Source organism: Echinops telfairi, unplaced genomic scaffold (genome assembly GCF_000313985.2).
Source record: "Echinops telfairi isolate 266 unplaced genomic scaffold, ASM31398v2 ScPeMD7_3;HRSCAF=10, whole genome shotgun sequence".
Lineage (NCBI taxonomy): Eukaryota > Metazoa > Chordata > Mammalia > Afrosoricida > Tenrecidae > Echinops > Echinops telfairi.
In genome coordinates this window covers 35,899,429-35,921,038 of record NW_022103899.1, presented here as the reverse complement: position 1 = coordinate 35,921,038, position 21,610 = coordinate 35,899,429, and the positions used below count along the sequence as shown (strand labels likewise).

At 43.0% G+C, this 21,610-nt stretch overlaps 2 protein-coding genes across 4 annotated transcripts in view; both read right to left on the bottom strand.

Annotated features, from left to right (window-relative positions):
• Positions 1–7,012, bottom strand: part of RPE (ribulose-5-phosphate-3-epimerase) — a 17,525-nt gene extending 10,513 nt beyond the window's left edge. The window contains exon 1 of one of the 3 annotated variants that reach the window (XM_004701581.2): positions 6,876–7,012. In XM_004701581.2, coding sequence (XP_004701638.1) covers positions 6,876–6,997 — 122 coding nt within the window. In that variant the 5' untranslated portion in view covers positions 6,998–7,012. The remainder of the gene's footprint in view (positions 1–6,875) is intronic. The other 2 variants (XM_045295270.1, XM_045295275.1) reach the window with 2 other exon arrangements.
• A 2,075-nt stretch (positions 7,013–9,087) lies between these two features.
• UNC80 (unc-80 homolog, NALCN channel complex subunit) overlaps positions 9,088–21,610 on the bottom strand; it is a 270,330-nt gene continuing 257,807 nt past the window's right edge. The window contains exons 61-64 of the mRNA XM_045296777.1: positions 15,967–16,048; positions 14,941–15,052; positions 14,140–14,339; positions 9,088–13,077 (exon numbers count right to left, since the gene is read on the bottom strand). Coding sequence (XP_045152712.1) covers positions 12,811–13,077; positions 14,140–14,339; positions 14,941–15,052; positions 15,967–16,048 — 661 coding nt within the window. The 3' untranslated portion in view covers positions 9,088–12,810. The remainder of the gene's footprint in view (positions 13,078–14,139; positions 14,340–14,940; positions 15,053–15,966; positions 16,049–21,610) is intronic.

Below are 21,610 nucleotides of genomic sequence, written 5' to 3'. Positions count from 1 at the left end.
AGGGGATTAAAAGGGAGCTGATGTCAAGGAGTTCAAGAAGGAAGAGAATGTTTTGAAACTGATTGTGGTAGCAAGTTTCCAATACTGCTTGATGTAAATAAACTTTGGAATGATATATCAATATTAACTCCCAATAAAATGTTTTTTTTTAATAAAAAAAATCCATTAAATTAAAAACAGGTTAAAAACAAAGACTAAAGGGGTCAGACAAGAAGGGAGAAAGGCCAAGTGAATATTACTCAGCTGAGAAACTGATACTTTTGGGTTTCATTTGATAAATGAGGAAATGGCAAAGGGCCCCTACCTGAGGTCCTCTGGGCTCACAAGGGAGGAAAAGAACCCAGCCCAGGGCCAGCTGCACAAGACAGGGGTCAGCTAATCCTCCATGCCTCCATCCTTCTTGGTCCTACTCTGAAAATCAACCATTTTTCCCATGACACTTCTCTTCTGGGTTCAGTAATTGGCTGTAAGGGCCATGAAAACCTGAGACCACACTCACAAGTGTGGCATTTATTAGTAAATTACCAGGCTATGGGTCAGGATCAAAAAGCATTAAGGATTCATTCTCTGTCTGCAATGACTCTCTCTAGGTCTTGGCCTTTCAGCCACGAGGTCCCTTGGCCTCTGCCCTAACAGTATTACCAAATGAATTTAGCACTGAAAAGGCCCAAAGGGAACCCCCATTCTGAAACCCAGGCTCACACCCAAAGGCACTTGGCTTCGAGGGCCCCAGAAGCCGCCACTTTGCCTCAGTCTTGGTGCTGCTCCTCTGCGGTCTCGTGGGCTTGGTGTGGCTCCTTGGCTCTGTCTTAGTCTCAGCATAGCTCCTCTGCTGCAACTTCTAGTACCTCCGCTGCCTCCCCACTCAGGCAAGGATCTCAACAGTCAGCTAGTGGCTCTTACTTACGTCGTAATGATCATGGGATTCCTGCTTCTGAGATGGCTCACGCATACTCAGTAGACTGCAAGGCTGACCAATCTCCTAGTTGGGGTCCTCTACAACTATTTTCATAGACTGACTAGGTGGTAGTTGTGGGGGCTATGGATAAGTAATTTCACTCCACTACAATGGCTTTGGAAGTAAGTGCTGGCTTAAGTTGCTTATATCATCAAAATATAATAACCAAATGCTGCAATAAACTAATAACCCTCACATTATGAGACTAATTGTACAACTTAAGATTAACACTATGTTAATCTTAAATTGTACAATTAAGTTGTACATAGTGTTAACTCAACACACTATGTCCACAGTTCCCCAAGTAAGCTAGAAGAATCCAGACCGACTAAGCCATAACTATAAAGGTCATATGCCTAAGCAAAAGTGCAAGTGCCCTAGATATGGCAGAAACTGTGCCCCCAATAGTACCTGCTATAAATGGATTTCTACATATTACAGCAAGGCTAATTGGGCCAAAGAGAAACCAGGAACCTGAATTTTTAACCAGTGCCCCCAAGAAATCCTTATAAGACCATCTTAGAAAATACTCAATTACCTATGTCTAAATAAAAGGAATTTTACTAGGAGGCCTGCTCCATCCTTTAGCTCCCCATCCTCCAACTCCCCACTCCTTGATGGAGCTTATTAGAGCAAAGTCTATAAAAATTAAAATGCAAAGTATCCCTTTTGACCAGCGGACTGAGAAGAAACTATAGAAGTTTCAAATATAGGGTTACAAGTCTCTCTCATCCCCTTTCCTCATCAACCTTAAACTTTGTGTATACAATATAACTGTAATACAATCTATTTTAGGCAGAGAAAAGCATTACCAGATTCCCCAAGGCAAACATGGTAAGCAGGATTAATGTGGGTGTAAAGTATAGTACCACTGTATCCGGAAAACAATTTTCCCATGAATAATGAATCACAAAGTCACATGCCTTTGAAGCTGGCACTAACACAGCACCCCTGCAGGACAGATCGGAACTGCCCCCAGGATCTCCAAGGCTGTGAACCACTCCCAATGCGATGCAGGATGCAGACAGCTGCGTGTCTTTCTCCAGAGGAATGACTAGATTTAACCTCTTAACCTTCTGTTAGCAGCTGGAGTGCTTAGCAGATGAGGACAGAACAAGTAACAGGTGAGGACACCTGGCCTGACTGAGAGTGACTGCCCTTCAATCACCTGGCAAGAGGATGGGCCTAAGCCCAGTACACTGTCAACTGCTTTCAACAGAAGTCGGGAAGCCAGTGTTACTATGAAATTCCTCCAAATCCTGCTTACTACATTAGAAAATGTTCATTTGCTCTGCTCCCCAGCAGAGGACCAACACACGCCACTTTGTGGGAGAAATGTTGAGTCTTTCTGTGATGTGACTCATTAAACATGCCCTAGTTTTCTTTTCCAAGAAGCCACACCGCAAAAACATACACAAAAAGCAAAACACGAACCCACTGCCACTGGGTCGACTCTAACTCATAGCGACTCTATAACAGAGAACAGCCCCAGTTTCCAAGGCTAACAATTACTGAAGCCAACTGCCTCCTACAACCTTTCCGAGGTTGTAAAAGAAAGCCTCATCTTCTTTCTCCTGCGGAGTGACAGATGAAAGTGTGACCTGCTGGCTGGCAGTCCAGTGCTTTACATACCTCAATATCAGGGTTCCTTTCCAAGAAGTCACTGTTCTTGAGTTCAGCCACACTAGTGTCCTCCACCTTCCATGTTCCCCAAAACTAAACCACCTTCTTCCTGTGGCTCTCCACTATGGAGTGGAGTTACTGACTACTGGTGGGCGGAGCCTTGGTGGCACAATGGGTTAGAAGCTGGGTTGCTACCCACATGGTGACCAGCAGTTTGAACTCACCAGCAGCTCCATGGGAGAAATCAAGATCAATAGCCTTGAAATCCACAGAGGCAGATTCAATCTGCCCTATAGGGCTGTTATGAATCGGAATCGATTCTATGGCAGTGAGTTTGGGATCAACTCCATGGTAATGAGTTTGGTTTGGGGCATGGGTGTATCGACATCAGCAATGTGTTTTGGGTTTTTTGTTTTGTTTTTGGTGGGGGGAAGGGGTGAAGAGGCAGGTACATGCTAGAAATTTAAATGGAATATTGGATTAAACATTTCAATGGAATGAAAAACAGAGGCATGAAAGCAGTACTGAAAAGGAGGGTGAGCTGTGGTCAGCCATCTTTGGAAAGGGTGTCCAGCCCTTGGCTCAGGAGACTCTGGAACACTGCTTAGGGCACTGACCACCTGGACCGCTATCTCTTCTGGTGGGGCACTGGGAAAGGGACGGCACCACTTGAAGCCAATTTCCTCCTCTGCAAATGGAGAACACACACAGGTGTGACCTCAAAAAGTTGTGGGTATTTGTGGTATTACACAATATGGTGTCAACTGGCGAAGGGGTGGAGTCTAGCCTGCCAATCAGGTCACAACTTGATGACCTCAGTTGGAGATGCTGTGGAGATAAAGAACTCACTGGAGGCCAGATACAGAGACTGCTTCATCTTCCTGCTGACAAGACACATGGAGCTACGCTAGAGCCCTGGAGCTGGAGGAGCCACGTGGAGACCCCTGCCAGTGCTGAGAAGCTTATAGTGCCCCTGGATCCACAAGACTTTCTACCCACCAGCCTGTGAGCTTCCTGCATTTGGCGTCATTCCATGTGTTTCATGAGCCTGAAGAGGAATGTCTAGATTGGTATAGGACATATGGGCTAATATGGGACTTACTGACTTGATCTCGACTGGGAGGTTTTCTCAATATACAATTGCCCTTTTATATAAAGCTCTTTCTTATACACATATGCGTGTCTCTGGATTTGTTCTCTAGTCAACCCGGACTAACAGTATTAAAGGCAAAAAGTTCTGAATTTCTATATGCAGGATCTTGCTTTTTCAAAACGAACGTTTCTAGAAAAGGAGGAAAACGAACGTGCATAAAACGATCCTTTATCTCGATAAGCTCAGGGTCTGACTTGTTCCCCTAGAGCGGCGGATCTCAACCTGTGGGTGGCGACCCCTTTGGGGGTTGAACGACCCTTTCACAGGAATCGCCCAATTCATAACAGTAGCAAAATTGGTTATGAAGTAGCAACGAAAATAATTTTATGGTTGGAGTGGGAGGAGGGGAGGCCACCACACCATGAGGAACTGCTTTAAAGGGTTGCAGCATTAGGAAGATTGAGAACCACTGCCCTAGAGTCTGTATTATGACAGCCACTCATTTAGCCAATGGTAACTCAGCTTGTCGTGATGCCTTATCTACTGAAAATATAGAGATGGGTCAAAGGCAGACCTTGCTTGCAGGGCGCACTTCTTGTATAGCAGGAAATACATAACCAGATTAAGTGTATAAATGAGGGAGTTGCTCCTTGAGGATAAAGAATATCAAAACAATTCTCTTTAGATTGTGGCATTAGAGGCCTTTGATTTCTGAGTCAGCACAAACTTTGCCACGCTTCCCACCCATGGTTTCACATTCCCTACCTATGAGTCGGGGGCGGGTGCTTTCACTTGTCCATGCTCAGTTCCTCACAGCCAAATACTGCAGGTAAGATGAGGACCAAGACTGAACAAATTCACAAAAAGGATTCAAACAGAAATGGGTGAGTCCTCAAAAACATTAGCGCTCTCACTGCCATCGAGCTGATTCTGACTTATGGTGACCCGATAGGGCAGGGTGGAACTGCCCCTTTGATTTCTGAGACTGGAACTCTTTATGGGAGTAGAAAACCTCCGCTTTTCAGAGAAGGGGCTGGTGGTTTCAAGGTGCTGCTGATCTTGAGGCAAGCAACCCAACGCAGAACCCATGCTCCACCAGGGATTCTTAAATATTAGTATTGTCATCATAGGAGCTCTGGTGGTGCTGTCTGATGAGCAGTGAGCTGCAACTACAAGGTTGTTAGTTCAAACCCAGCCATTCCATGGGAGAAAGGTGAGGCTATCTGTTCCCAAAAAGATTTACAGCCTCAGAAACCCTACAGGGTCACTATTGAGTTGGAATGGGCACCAAGGCAGTGGGTGTACTGTCATATGGAAGAATGGTGGTGTAACTGGTGAGGGCTCGGCTGTACCCACTAGCTGCCTTGAGAGAGAAAGATGCAGTAGCCTGCTTCTTTAAAATGACAGCCTTGACAAAATCCTCGGGGGCAGTTGCTCTTGGTCCTAAAGGATTACTAGAGTTAAAATCGACTAGAGGACAATGGGAGTTGGGTACTGTTGTTATTAACTCATTATTAGTAAGTGGAAATATTCTTTTCTGCATCCAATTGTTTACTCCATATACATGGCAAGGTTTATTTAAAAACATAGTGCTTTCTGTGTCATATAAATGACACATATGTACACATAGCTTATAATGTCCGGGGACACCTAGATGTTTTCTTTCAACACATAACTATACTTATCCATCCCTGAAATACACACCACATTGGTAAAAGTTTAAGGCTTTCAAGGAAGCATCACATTTAGTAAGTAATTTATCTAAGTAACAAAACCAAGCCTTTGTGAGGGATAATATTTACTACCCTTCTTATACACTTAGCATATAAATGTGTGCTAAGGTCAAGGTTTTATCATTTAACAGTTAGGCAACCTGGGAAGGTACTTGGATGTTTGAAAGCAAAAGAAAAACAACAGATTAAGTCAGACAGAACAAAGGAAAACAAAACTCTCCTTACAAAGACGCCTTGACATTAAAGACAAAGGAAACTGACCACATTTTGTAAAGAGCACCATCCAGCAATGTTGAAGGAGGGCCTATTGAAATTTGCCTAATATGAAACAAATGTATGTATTTTTCTACTGAAACCCAAGGTAATGACTTTTATGGTCAGTTATCAGTGGGGCTCAGAGAACGCTTGGCAAACCTAGGATCCAAGTTGCAAATTGAAATTCTGTCACAACCTTGTGTAATCTTAAGGGCGCCTGCTTTCTCTAAATGTTTCATCATTTCACAACCAACCTCAGACATTAGTTATCATCCTGATTCCAAAAAGTTTGATTAGCTTCTTAGGTGCTATAAATGCCAGCACCTCCAATCAAAACCAAACCCACAGTCCAACTGCTATTGTGACCTTATGTGTAGGGCAGAATAGAAGGGCGCTGTAAGTTTTCCAAGGTTGTCAATCTTCGTGGAAGCAAAACTCCCCATCTTTCTCCCTTGGAACTTCGGGAGGGTTGGGGCTGAGCAGGTGAGGCTTTGCTGTGCCATCAGGGCTCCAGCTACTCAAACACACAGCCATCGGGTCGATTCTTATGCAGGGTCGCGCTAAGTCGGCTATGACTACCATGCTTAAAAATTAGTTATAAAACACTGACCTCCCTGAAGAGCAGGGTGCCTGAAGGGAAAATAAGCAGGCAAATCAGAATGCAACTGCTGACAAAACAGCTATCAACTAAGTCAGGCACTGTAAACTTTACATAACTAACTCATTTTCTCAAAGATCCCGAGTTGCTCGGTTCTATTCTTTTCAAATCATGACGAGGAAGCTCAAGGTGGTTCAGCGACTAGTCCGCGGGCACCCAAGTGGCAGTCTCCCTCCTGGTGCCAGGCTCCCCACCGTTTCCCAAGTCTTTCTCCCCAGTGCTGTCACCAATTAGGTACTTGAGTTAGGCAAGTCATGCCTATCCCTTCGGGCCTCAGTTTCTCCAACTGAAAATGGAAATGGCCTAGAAGTGTAAGGTCGCTTCCGGGTTCCAAGTGCTAGAAGACCACACGTTACGCGGGGGAGGGGTGGTGCGGAGCCCCGGCTCCAGCCGCAGCTCCGGGGCGGCGAGAGGTCCGCGGCCGGCCGGGCTCCCGCCCCAGACCCACGTCCACAAGGAAGCGCCCCGCGGGAAGGCGACGCCGTGCAACCAACAGGCTCCAAAAAGGCGCGCCGAGTCCGCCCCGCAGCCCCGACCCAAGCCCCGCGGAGTTACCCGTCCATTACATCCAGGTGCAGATAATCGGCCCCGGAGTCCAGCATCCGGAGGCATTCTCCCCCTAAATTGGCCAGGTCGCTGTTGAGGATGGAGGGGCCAATCTTGCATCCGGATGCCATGGTGCCGGTTCGTAAGACTAAGTGGCTCCACGAGTCGCCTCAGCCAGACCTACGCGTCGCCCCAATTGGCCAAGCAGCTTTGGCCCCGCCCTTTGCCCTCAGAGTCTTCCGGACTCTGCCGGAAGAAGCGCCTCCGTCGGGAGGAAGTCCCGCCTTTTCCTCAAAGTCGGTAATCAACCTCCGCGGCTTAGGGGCGGGACCTGGTCTGGGGGCGGGGCTTTGGCCCTCAACTCCCTCCTTTGACCCTCATTCTGGGAACGCCCTTGTGGGTTTCCCAGCGCTCTCAAGTTCTTTTGCTTTGGTTCCTCTGCAAGTCTCAGTCTTCTCTCGCTCCCTCAACTTTGATTCTCCTTCGTTTGCATAGTCGCTCCCTTCTTTTCTTCCCTGTAGTATATTTAATCGACATTTTGCAAACCAGGATAACATTTCGATTGGGGAATTAAAAATGTTCCAAAGATGAAAAATTTGAAAAATTCTTATACCCTATCTTCTGGATATTGCCATGGGAAGAGGCTGGAAGAGCTGTGTTTACATAATAACAAACTTAGGTAAAAATCAAACCCCACCCAACCCATTTCCATCAAGTAGATTCTGATTTAAGACCCTTTAGGACAGAATAGAACTACTCCTTAGGGTTTCTAAGACTGCAAACTTGATGCATGCAGAGTCCCACTGGTGGATGGATTTGAGCTAGCCCAACACTCACCCACTGGACCACATAATAACAATGTACCCTAAAACACAGCTTCCAATCCCACCCTGGAGATTCTGTTTCTCAAAACAGTTGGCAATTCTTCAAAAGAGCCTGAGGCAGAATGATCTTCACTGAACTGAGGACTAAGCTGTTTGTTGTCTGAGTTCAAGGTGACTGGAGCAACCCAGTCTCCTTGAGGCTCAAGGGTTCAAAAACCTTAGAGGGTAATGACCTGGGTGGGTGACCCCAACCTCCATGGTTCCTAGAAATCTAAATTTCAGGAGAATTGGAATTATTCCTCCAGAGGGTTAAGTGAGCTTATCTCGGAAATGAATCCAGCACTCTGCCTGGTCCTCAGTAAAAATTGGAGATTGTTAATATTCCTTTTTTTTTTCTGGTTCTGGTGGCAAAAGAGGCTAAGCATTTGAACTGCTAACTAACTGCAAGGCAAGGGCTCAAACCAGCCAACCACTTCTTTGGAGAAAAATGATACCGGTTGCTCCCCTGAACCTTCACAGTCTCAGAAACCCCAAGGAGTTCTACTCTGCCTTCTAGGGTCACGAGGAGGCAGGAGTCATTGAGGGTGGTCAGTGGCACCGTTCACTGGTACATTGCGGTGCATTCTGGATGGTTCACGTACCATCCACAAGGAGGTAAACTGTTCTGCTGCCGAATGCAATTAGGGTCATTGGGTCAGGAAATGAGATAGCAGTCAAATCACAAGAGGAAAGAATGAAGTTAGCAAAACTAGTCCTTAGAGGGTAAGGATAGGGCACTGAAAGAATGGTAGAATAGATGGTAACTTGGACTCTTATTTGGAGGACAGCCAAATCCTAACCTTCCCAGGAAGACCTCTACCAGCCATCCAATCAGGTCGCAGCCTAGGCAGAGCAGTCAAGATAAGGGTACTTGTGTCCCAGTGTGTCCATTATGCATTATTTTCAACATGAAGATGGAAGGCTTGTTGGGGGATAGGAAGTTGGAGATGTCAGATTCAAAACCAAACCAAACCAGACTCACTGCCATTGAGTTGATTTCTACACATAGTGACCCCACAGAACAGAGTAGAACTGCCCCGGTGTGTTTCTGAGATTGCAACTCGTTATGGAAATAGAAAGCCTCATATTCCTCCCATGGGGTGGCTGGTGGTCTCAAACTGCTGATCTTGCAGTTAGTAGCCCAACGCATAGCTCACGATGCCACCAAGGCTCCTCTGGCTCAAAATCCCAGGCCCAAATTGGATCGTGGCTTTAGGCCATTTTGGGGGGATGGGAAAGAACAGCAAGAGAGATTACTATTTGCAATGGCAACAACCCATTGTAAAATGAACACCATCCAGGAGTTGACCTATTATTCCCTTTGCTGAGAAATAAGAAATGAAGCTTACTCAGGCATCTTAAATGCTTTTAGATTTATTTTTACTATATATCCATATTCAAACACAAAAGTCTTAATATCTTTCATAAATATCTTCCATAAACATTTCCGTATTTTTCATATGCATTTTCCCATGCTCTTTGGTCAGTCAGTCTTCATAACAGATTTCATAGTCATCCAAGGGGAAGTTGGCTGTGTTTTCAATCTTTTGTTTTTAACTATAAAATGGCTAAGAAAGGATTCTCATCCTGCAGTCACAGTGACTATTAAAAAAATATTATGGAGGTACATTGATCTATAATCCTAGATAATTATAAAAGAATACAAATACGTTTGTCTTAAACTTATCCAAGTACATTCTGCCCTCAAATTGCTTTTATTCTCCTGAGTGTCAAACTAATGTTTGTTTTCTGAAGTGCTACCGTGGAGACCCACAGAGGAAGTGGGACTTCATACTCGCTGCCTGGACAAAGCAAGTGTGTTCACAGGGCCAGGGCATGACTCAGGGAGATAAGCAGCAAATCCCAGAGATTGTGTTCTATGCTAAGTAGCTCCTGCAAAGAGATATCGAGGAAGGATATTTAATTTGTGTTTGGGTGTGCGATTCTCTCATTTGTGAGCCTCTCTTCTTTGGGGGTTCCTGCACCCAACCTGTTCCTCTCATCTCAGATGCTCTTCAGCGGGACAGCAAAGTCACTGATGAAAGAAAGAGCTGCTAAACGAGAGGAGATGCTGCCCTGCTTAAAGCACTCTTGGAGCTTCAAATCGCAAAGCAGTTACTCCCACCTGTGCAGCCAAAGACGCAAAGCCCTAACTAGACCCAAAGCATCACAGGGATTTTTTTCGCCCCCCAAGCATTGCCCTGCCCTTTTATGCCTTTTGACACTGTGGTCCTAAGTGCTTTGTCCCAATGAACTCAATAACTCAGTAGCTTTTTCAGGAAAAGCAAATATCTAATAGAATTATAGAAAGCAGCAAATACTGAAAAATGAAAGAAAAAAATGTTTTGCTCTAGAAAATGTTGTATCCTAGATTCAAACTGGTTTAATTGAATTTGCGTGACAGAAATCTATTCCCATTATCATAGATAGTAAGCATGTATTCCATGCGTCTCTTTAATGTTAATCTCAGAAGAAGGAACCTCTTTGTTTGGTCTAGTTCTTTATCCACAGGAAGTAGATGCCTGCTTTGATTTTTCTTCTGAATCAGATCGATATCATCAAGCATCATAGCCTAAGAAATGACCTATTATGATCAATACTCTATCATATGTAACAATCGTCTTTTAGCCAGGTCCTCAATAATATTTTAAACATTACCAACATTTTGTTAATTTTCTTCGACTTTTATCCTCGTCTTCCCCCAATTTTTAAAAAAATGTAATTATTCTTTAAAATTCCAGGTAACAGTATTCCTGAGAATACATTTTGTAACAATCTTATGCACATACATGTAGATACTTTTTCCATTACACATAAACATTCAACACATTACATTCAACACGTTTAAGGGCACCTTAATGGGAACAGATGCACACATGTGCCAAATCTTAGTAGTTCCAATATGAAAACATCTCCACTCTGTAAGGCCTTTTTTCTCAGAGTGGAGGTGTTTTGTTTGCTCTGTTATTATTCTTTTTGCAAAGTACAACATTCTGAGCATGTTGAAAAAGTTTGAAACAGACTTCCATAAATACTGGCTAAAGGCAGCCAACCCGCACAGGCAGGTCTCAAAGTAGCCCAATATCTTAAAAAGAAATGTATATAAAGGTACTTAGGATTCTTGCTATACAGTTAACAATCTTCTTTGACCCCTTTGCTTTTAAAATATTTGTACAATTATACGTAGAGAATGTAAATCCAGAATCATGAAACTGGAACAAAGCATACACGTACATAGAGACTCATATAGAGCAGAGTCTTAGAGTTACCAGACATAAGGCCTTTAATGCTAATTGAGCAGCATAATTTTCAAAAGAAGAAATATATCAGCTTACAAAGAATCATAAAACCACTTATCTTAGACATATATTTCTGTACTTGAGAGATAATTCAGTATTAAATGTAAATGATATGAAAATATTCTGAAACATAAATGAGCCCACTTCACCTCTCTTAAACCTCTGTCTATATTTAGATATTTTTATTATCTCTCTTTATCTTCATCTCACTGATGCCTAGTGATTTCATTCTCATAGGGAGTGGAACCATAATCCCAAACTATACTTTGAAATGATAGGTCACAATATAAACAATGTCTATTTAATAAGCCATTCTAACAGAAAAATAAGTTTCCTTTATAATTAAGGTGGGTTTAGTAGGTCTCTTTATTATATACATATATATTTCGTAGCCGACATAGTTAAAGTTTTAGCACAAATAATGTGTATTTTTAAAAATTCATTGTAATGTCCTCAAAGTTTATATTTAAAACTTCAAGACTAGAACACACACGCACGCACCCACGTGCACACACACACACCAGACCAATTTAAGTATGCCTATGAATTTTGCCTATGTGTACTAGTTGCGTAGTAATTTTCAAATGTATACTGTTAAAATTCTGAAATTCGATTCTGAACGATCTGATGCTCAGACCTGCTACAATGAGTACTAGGTATTTGCTTTACAAGCCCTTAAGTTTCACAACTGTTCTTGAAGTCAATCAACTTCAATTAGAGGCCTACTTGTAAGACACAAGCTGGCTGTTTTGCACAAGAAATTGCTTACTTTATATGTACTTTTCTTCCTTTTATACTTAGGTTTACTAAGGATCCTAAGGATGTTAACACTGAGAAAACAATTATTTTATCAAACCAATTCTAGCAACCCTAACCTTAAAGCCCTCAAGGGCAGGCACAGGATACTGTATAAGAGACAGCCAATTGCACACAGTGCACTACAACTGGTCAAGGCTAATCGGTCTCTAACTTAGCAGTGATACAGGCAGGCTGAGAAAGAGGATATATTTTCTTTAATTTCTAGTGTTGTCGAGGCAGACTAGAGTTTTCTTAACACAGACTGATTTCTGGTAACTTGTAGACTATTTTCTCTCTCTAATGCTCCTGATTATGAAATTGCAGGAGCCATGGCACTAGCACTTCGATTTACAATATGTAATTAAAACAATTGGAAAATAAGTATTGAAAACTCCACAACTCTAAAAAATAGTAGGTGTTCTTCTTCTTCTTCTTCTGCATGGCAATAGTATTGATCACAACAGAAAAATGGCCACAGACTTATTTATTATTTAGTATCCCCGAACAACTAGTTTTCTCCCTTGATCATTTTTATGTAGATTGCTACTTGTGCGCCCATTTATTTCATCTTTTTTCAGATTATAAAAATAAACATTTGCAAGGAGATGCATGATGTGAATAACCTCAAAAGTTGCACTCTCTTTTTAAGGAGGGAGTATTTGTAAATTTCCCTAGGTAAGCAGCCTGGAACAGCAAACATTTTTAACTGCTGGAGGCTTCTTGGGTCATAAGCAATGTATCTTGGAATGATTCTTTCCCTGATTCCTCCCTGGTTGTCATGGTCTTGACAGAATCCAATCACAGTAGCCATTGCTTTTTAAGATGTTTATGAAACATGATGCATCTCGCCAGCAAAATCTGAGATTTTGCTCCCTGCTGGAATTAAAGTGCTTCTATTTAGGTTTTCTAAGCAAAAAATATTCAACTTTCAGTACAGTGGTCTCCTCTTGGTCTAAACACATGCCACTCGTAGAAGAGAGCAAATTAAACATGAGACTCATCCAGGGCCACATCGATCTCCCCCAGCTCAGTGGGAGCAAAGGCGAATTGGCTGGCGAGCAGCGGGTTTTCCATGCCGTTTTCCTCGCTGATGTGCAGGACGGTGTCCCCATGCTGTAGCAGAATCGATGTCTCAAGGCCTGTGAAGTCGTCTGGGTCTGAGAGCTGAGCAGTGAGGGGACTGTGTCCGGCAGCACCTTGAGCTTCCGTGTCTTCTTGCTTTTCTCCTTCTTCAGTGGTGAGGGTCTCACTCTATAACCCAAAGAATTGGAACATCGTGAAAAGGTAGGAGAGGTCTTCAGAAACCCACTGCTGTTGGACGGGTTCAGACACATAGCAGCCCCATGGGGACAGGGGAGAGGCTTGAACGGCACCATAGGGTTTCTGAGACTTAAGAGCAGACAGCCTCAGCTATCTCCTGCTGTGGGTTGGAACCACTGACATTGTGGTTAGCAGTCAGACACTTAACCCCCTAGGCCACAGGGGCTCCACAGGCCTCAGAGAAAGGGTTGTTGCCGGTCAGAACTGGGCAAGGAATCAGAATGACAGTTCCAGTTCTATCATTTGTTTGATGTGAGACTTTGCATAGGTCCTTCCAGCTTTCTAAGCTTTGAAGATCGTAGACTCTGTAACATTGCCCTGTTGACCTTGTAGATGGCTTGCCCTGCTAACCTTGTGGTTCAAATGAGAGAAGAACAAGTGGTACAATGCTATTAACAAATAAAGGTTATACTAACGTGGACATGCTTAAACCCAACCAAGTCCACTGCTATAAATCCATTCTGACTCATAGTTACTATTTAAAGGATTTCCGAGGCTGTAACTCTTTATAGGAGCAGATAACCTCATCTCCTCTTACCTTTCTTTTGGCACCACCCAGGAATAATTTGGAACCTCTAAGAATTTGTAAAAATCAATACAAGAGGAGGGAAAAAAGTCAAAATAAGGGGAGGGGATGTTCCTCCTACCTTATAGAAATAAAAGCTCTAATAGATAAAGGCTTCATTTAAATTGATACCTTGATTTATTGAGATGTGTTTTATAGGTCTGTTTCCAAAGGTTAGCATAGTGATACAATAGTTTTTCTTCCCCTTTGCGTAACCAAGACTTTTCTTTGATTCTTTTTAGGAAAGTCTATTTCTGGCCATCTATGTGATATGCTTTCACTTTTCATGTGACAGGACAGGAGGAGCTTGCCTAACAGAGCCTTACAGACCCAGACTTAGATGTCTACGGAGTAAGGATGCCTAGCCAATGGTGCCTAGACCTAAGCACGCAGGAAACAGGCCTCACCTCTATCTCTAGCGCTCTCACCTGCTTGGGAGACAGGCTGTGGAGATCTGCAACAACAATGGCTGGGGAAGACGTGAGGACAGGCTTGTGGGTTCCTTCTGGCCTCCTAGATGGGGCTGGGCTGCACCCCTGGAGCTGGCCTGTGGCAGGAAGGGTATCTGCTGGAGCAGCTGTTGGATCCGGCTGAGCTTCAATGAAGGTCACAGATCGTTTCTGGTCAGCTGTGGGTCAGAGGCAAGCAGTAAATAGAAGGGCAACGCCCTGTCAATGCCTGATCAGTTTTAACCTGTGGCTCTTGGCTTGCGTAAGTAAAGGCATTCCGGCTTTATCAATAAATGAAAGTATGCTTGATTATTCACCTGCTTCGATATCACAGCTGTACAAAAAGCAGAACATAGAAGAATCATCTTTACATAAATGGCCTAAGATGAAGATTTACACAAAGCAGTAGGCAAACTTGAGTAATCATTAGGACAACTGCCAAATGCACAGCAAACTCCCTATTATTCATAAATACTTTGTTCTCAGTGAGCTATCCAACACACCCTGTCCTTGGCTTGGGAGGAAAGGAAAACACCCCACAACCTTGTAGCGACCCATTGGCTTGTATTAGTCATATCTGCTGGGCTCTTCCTGGACCCTGGGCCCATGGAATGAGGAGTGGGGACGGGAGAGGAAGCAGAGACGTTAGAGTTTTGTAGGAAACCTCTGTCCTTATACATGTGTTTTCCCAAGGGTGAGCTTCTCGGCAGCAGCCCAGTGTCTGCTGGCTATGTTGCATTATGCCAGTGTGACGGTCAGAAGGGACACAGGAGGCCTCACCAGATGGCTTTGCTTTAGGTTGGATGCTCCTGCGGGTGGTTGACAGACGAGCCCCATGGCGGTTTCGGCTTTCAGTCTGAGTCTTCTGGCGTGATAGAAGAGGCCGTCTCAGCTGCAAAGAAGAAGCATGATAAAGCTGGCGGGGAGGGTTTGGGTCCAGGAGGAAGCACTGGGGTTTGGACCATCTTTTGTTTTGGCTTCTTTAAATCTATGTTTCCATGGGCCCTTTGGATTGTCCCTTACACTGTACCTCTTCCCGCTGATTTCTCTACAAGTTTTTGATCCTGCCATTCCCTTCATCAGCTCTGTCTCCTAATCCTTGCTCCTTGATATCACCCAAGAGCATTAATTGGTATAGGATTTAAAAATAGTTCACTTGAGGACTTCAGGGATTTTAGGATCACCAAGCTAATAGTTAAGGCTAACTAGCTCCCCTTAACTAAAAGTTGTAGTTGAGCATATGTGACCCCCACAAAGGGGAGTTTTAATGCCACCCCTCTAGAAGCTGGGATTGTGTCTTATCCCGAAATCAATGTTGGGAAGCAACAGAGTTGCTTATACAGAGTTTTTCTTTAGAAAGTTATACCGAGGAGCCCCACCCAAGGAAAGGCTTAATGATGAGCTTTACTTCTATTTCAGTTTTACGTCAATTTATTAATCTTAGAATGAGGAAGCAAAGACTATTCTGTCTCTCTGTGGAAATGGGCTTTCACTCAACTTTGGAACAAATCTTGCTTTGCCAGGAAGATGAGCCGGGGGAAAGAAGGCTTCTGGGGAGGGAAGACGTGGAGTGATAAGTTCACTTTCTTAACACAACAATCAGTTCTGCTGAGAAGGTTCAGATCTGAAAGAGCAGCTAAAAACTCTTACTGTGCCAAAGCACTTACCATGCCGAACAGTTGCTCTGTACTGCTTACATCAGGCAGGGAGGAGGGAAAATAGAATTTTAATATCCACAAATATTACATGTTGACTAGAGCTTCCATTTAAAGGGAACATCTATCCTGCCCTTTCAGGCATGCTTACCTGCCTCAGGCCCCTCTTCCTCCCCAGTGGCTGCTGAATGAGGAGGTTCTGTTGGCCTGGCTCGCTCTGTACACTTGCCACCCTGTCAAGCATCAACAGTGTTAGTGCTTTCTGAAGAGAGCCCAGAAAGCCATCCGGTGGTGGGTGTTAGCCCAAATCACCAACGTGAAACAATCACTTCAAAGACACCATAATCTTTGAAGGATGATTGGGAAATAGTCCCTGGGATGGGGGATTTTCAAAGGTTTGGGAGGAAGAACAAGGCCTCGTAGCCCTGAGCTGCCAAAATTGAGATTCTGTTGTCAATCACTGATGTCGTATCTATCATTCAGCAAAATATTGGTTTGGTCACACCTCTGGCATGGAAGCCACCAAAAGGTTTAAGATGCCATCGTCTAATCTCAATTTTCTTTCAAAGGGGGAAAGGGAAAGGTGGTGACGGACAACACAAACAACTCTATCACATGGATGGGAACACCTTTAACATTGTTTTTGCAATTAAATGAAAATAAGATGGACAGATATCAAACACATCAGACACAGATTCCATTTGGGTGAAGGGGCACATTCAACACATGTTTGCAGCCTGAAGTCTCTGTGACTATTGAGTAAATGAATAGTCACATGGGTAGGCAGTCAAGGACTTCCTCAAAGTTTTCTTTCTTTTTTTCTTCAGATTTAAAAAGGCTGACAAAGTAATCAAACTCTTATCACAACTCAGGAGCTTTCAGACCCAATAGCTGCACTCGAACATAATACGCAGTTTATAGGAACAACAACCTGCTCCCCCCAAATTTACTGTGTGTGTGTGTCTGTTATATGCAAAAATGACTGCTGACAGTGGTTGCTCTTTTAGTGTTGGGTGAAGTTGAAAATACTGACATGGGCTCGTGATTTTTGCCATTCTGCATGCAGGTACAATAGGTATTTATAATGGGGGTGGAGGTGAACAAAAAGAAAGGTAGTGTGCCCCAGAGAACATTGTAATTCTGTGGATGATGCCAATGTCATTATTTGGTTAACAGATCATTAATTTCTGCTTTGCCTTTGCAATTGGAGAGTCATCTACTTTTCAGAGTAAAACATTCCACAGGGAAATCCAGAATCAGCAACTGTCTGGGAGTTGAAAAGCAAATTCGAAAAGTGCCAACGATTTCATTTCCATCCAAATAAAAGTTGCCCAAATACTTAGCCAACCACTCATCTGTCGGTTTTTTGTGCCACTGATCTTTCCAATCTCAGTAGGTCACCCATGTGGGCAAGTTTGAGTGGAGCTTTCAGAGCGAGACAAGGAAGGAGGACCAGGAGAGCTACTTCTGAAAACCGGCCTCCAAAAGCCTTATGACTAGCAGCCGAACCTTGTCTGATACACTGTCTGGCCATGAGCCCCTTACGTCTCAAAGCACTCAAAATGTGACTGGGGAAAAACTAGAGTCAACCTTATGCACTAAAGCTTCCAGCACCTTTGTTTGGTGGTGGGGCATGACTCAAAATGAAGAAACAGCTGCAAACCTCCATTCATAATCAACAGGAGGTACACAACGTATGCATCTAGGGAAACTGTAAGTCAACTAAAATGAAACAGAATGCATAGAGATTGGTATCCTAGGCTTTAGAGAGCTGGGACGGACTGGGATTGACCTTGTTGAATCAGACAAACCTATGGTCTCATATCCCAAATGACAAGTTGTTGAGGAATCCCACCGAACATTGCAAGATGTATCTGAAAGTATAATGCTGTCGGTGATTGGATAATAGACATAGGCTTACAAAGAACACTAATTAAAATAAATTATTATTCAAATTTACCCACCAACCACTAATGCCAAAGATGAAGAAGTTGAAGAATTCAACTAACTTCTTCAGTCTACATTTGATCAAACACGTCCTCGGGATACTATGGCTTCTTCATTGCAAATATCTTTTTTCAACAGCATAAATGGTGACTATACACCTAGACCACAGTGAATGGAATACACAGGAATCAAATCAACTACAGTTTTGGAAGGAGACAACAGAGAAGCTCAATATTACCTATCAGATTAAGGCCAGGTGGTGACTACAAGACAGACTATACATTGATCGTAAGCACGTTGAAGTTGAAATTGAAGAAAAGTGAAACAAATCAATGGATGCCAAAGTATAATCTTGAGTATCGGCCGCCTGAATTGAGAGACCGTCAAGGAAAAAATCTGGTGCACTGTACTGATTAAAGACCCAAAGAGTTGTGTGTGGGATGACCTCATATATGAAGAAAGTAAAAGGTCATCAAAAAGACAGGAAAGAATGAAGAGCCCAAAATGGGTGTCATAAAAGTCCTCATGTCTGTGCTTATGTAGAGAGAAAGAAAACAAGAAAGGAGGACAGCAGGAGACATTTCAAGGGAATCTCGGCAAGAGAAAGCCAAGTACTAGAATGGAATGTGCGAGACCTGGAGTTCGACAATGAAGGGAAAAACAAGCTCAGTTGTTCTCAAGCTAGAGGAACCAGGGGAAAAAATCCAAGTCTCCAGTTGAAGTATTGAAGGATTCTATGGGGAAAATGCTGAAGGACGCAGGGAATACAAAAAGAAGATGGAAGGAAAACACAGCATCATTGTCCAAAGAACTGACTGATATTCAGCTATTTCAGAAGGTAGCATGTGATCAAGAACTGCCATATGGAACTGAGAGAAAAACTTGAAGTTGCACTGAAGGCATTGGCAGAAACAAACAAAATACACAACAACAACAGCAACAAAGAAGCCCCCAGGAATTGATGGCATACCGATTGAGATCATTCAACAAATGGATGCCAACACTGGAAGCGCTCCGTCGTTTGTGCTAAGAAACTTGGAAGATGCTACCCAGCTACCTGGCTAGAAGAATTAACATTTATGCACATTCCGAAGAAAAATTATCTGAGAGAATTGTCATGCCCAACTAAAATTTTGCTGAAGATCATTGAAAAATCGGTTGCAGCAGCATACTGCTGTTGAAAATCAAGCCACATGCAGAAGGGTACATGTGTGGAACGACTGACTGATCCACGACAGATGGATGGACCATGACAGATGGATCTTGACTGAAAACAGAGCATGCCAGAATGATGTTTACTTGTGGGTTGTTTGCTTGTTTTTAACTATGAAAAGGCATTAAACTGTGTGGATCATAACACACGATGGATACCATTAAGAAGAATGAGAATTCAAACACTTAATTGTGCTCATGTGTACGGGAGTAGAAAGCCCAGTCTTTCTCCCATGGACGAGGCTGGTGGTTTTGGACTGCCGACCCTGTGGATCGCAGCCTAAAACAGGTATAGCCACTACGAGGAGGCAGATATTTGAATAGACCATGAGGACTGTTTGTGGTTTAAAATCAGTAGACGTGGGGATCAGCTTTTGGACCTCTTCCTCATACTTATTCAGTATTCCTCTTCCTTCTTCATACTCATCCACCATTAACAGAGTGCATGTGCTGAGCACATCATCTGAGACACTGGATCACATGAAGAAGAACATGACAAAGGGGCTGGAGGAAGCCTCCTTAGCAACCTGCAGATGATAAAACTTTATCTGCTGAAAGTTAATAGGACTCTAAGGATTTACTGATGGAGATAAAATGCTATAGCTTTTAATATGGATTACTCTTCAACGTTGAGAAAAAAGAAATCATCACAATCGGGCCAATAAGCCACAGAACTAAAAAGAGAAAAGACTGAAGTTATCAAGTATTTCATTTCACCTGGATTCACAGTCAACTCTCCTGGAAGCAGCTGTCAAAAAATCAAATGATGTCTTGTCTCCAGCAAATTGCTACAAAAGACCTCTTGACTCAAAAACTCACAGCCATTAAGCCTACTCATAGAGACCCTATAGGACAGAGTAGAACTGCACCTTTGGAGGACCAAAACGAGACATATTCTTGACAGTAGAAAGCCTCATCTTTCCCTAGCAGAGTGGCTGGTGGCTGGCAGCTCAATCTACTATGCCAACCCGGCTCCTTCAAAAACCGCCTTAAAGTGTTAAAAAGCAAAAATGTCACCCTAAGGCACACCTCAATCAATCTTTGGTGTGGATCTCTTCACGTGCATGTTAAATCACTTCATAGACATACGGTCAATGATAAGGAAGGAAGGAGGAAAATGAATGTTTTAAATTACACCTTTAACAAAGGCCTGCTAGAACAGACACCTTTGCCTCGGAAGCAGAGATGGTAAGCCTTTGTGTCTTGTACTTTGGACATGCTATCAAGAAGCTCCTGGTAAAGCAGAGGGTCGGAGGAAAAGAAAGGCTCTGAACGAGACGGCGGACACAGAGGCTGCACAGTGTGCTCAAACACAGCAGCGGTTGTGAGGATGGCGCAGGACTGGGCGGGGTTCTGTTCTGTTGAACATAAGGTTGTTATGGGTTGGAAGTAACTTGATAGTACCTACCAATGGCATTGTCGAATGCTTAGCTGAGGTCATAGGTAAAGGAATGGATGGCAAGAAAGGCAATCAGATTCTCCATTTGCTGTCTTAACAATTGACAAACCAAAACACGGCTGACACAGCCATGTTTTTTATCTTAAAAAGTTTTACTCCTTTTTCTATCTGATGAAAAAAGAATATATATGTAACTCAAGCTCACTGACACAAAGCCGTGTTAACTCATAGCAACCCTACAGAATAGGATAGAACTGCCCCAGCGCGTTTCCGAGACTAATCCTGTTTATGGGAGTAGAAAGCCCGTCTTTCTCCTGAGGAGCAGCTGGTGGTTTCAAACTGCAGACCTTTCAGGTCGTAGCCCGATGTGTAACCACTACATCACCAGGGCTCCTTAAAGAAGAATATGAGTATACCATACCTACACATTTGGTGTGCCTAATACAACACTCCAGAAAGAATACCCCAAACAGGTGTTTTAAACTTTCTTGTCCACCTGAATATTCTTTGGGAAATCAGTGTACATTGCTCTGTACATATATGACCTTATATCATATATGATCATCCGTGAAGAAGGAATGCTACCCCAAAAGGATAATGCCATAAACTTTGATAAGCAATCCAGACTATGTTGCTGGCATTTTTGAAAAGACATCTCCTTATAAGTTGTACATTTTCACATGGGTCTGTTGAATTGAAAGAGTGTTCAATTTTTTTTTTTAACAAAGGAAGAAACAAGTTCATCCAAATACCAGGCAAAGGTTTCAAAGGCATAGACTCTTCATTGACATCTTCATATTACCTCCGTTCCCTTGGCCATAAAGGGAGGTTAATACTTACCACCTACCTCCCATGAAGGTAAAGAAAAAAAGTTAGTTGATGTAAAATGGTTTGGACATGAAAAGTGACAGATATAGCATGCTTTCTTGTTTTACATTTGATGTTGGTGATGAGTTTATTGCTTCTAGAACACTAAAAGGAAGTGGGTAATAAAATGTTTTGAAAAGAATTGGGCAGAGAAAATGAAATCGAGGCTGTCCACTTGACTCATTTTGATTCAGTAATCTGAGATTTTGAGGGGAAAAATGGTGCATGGGGGAAAAAAAAGAAATACATGTTACTTAGGGAATGTTAAATGTCAAAGCATAATGGTAATTTCATGATGATCATTCCAAGGGAGGATTCTAAGTAGGTTTTTTCTCAACGGGTAGAGAATCTTATATCTCTTATATTAGGG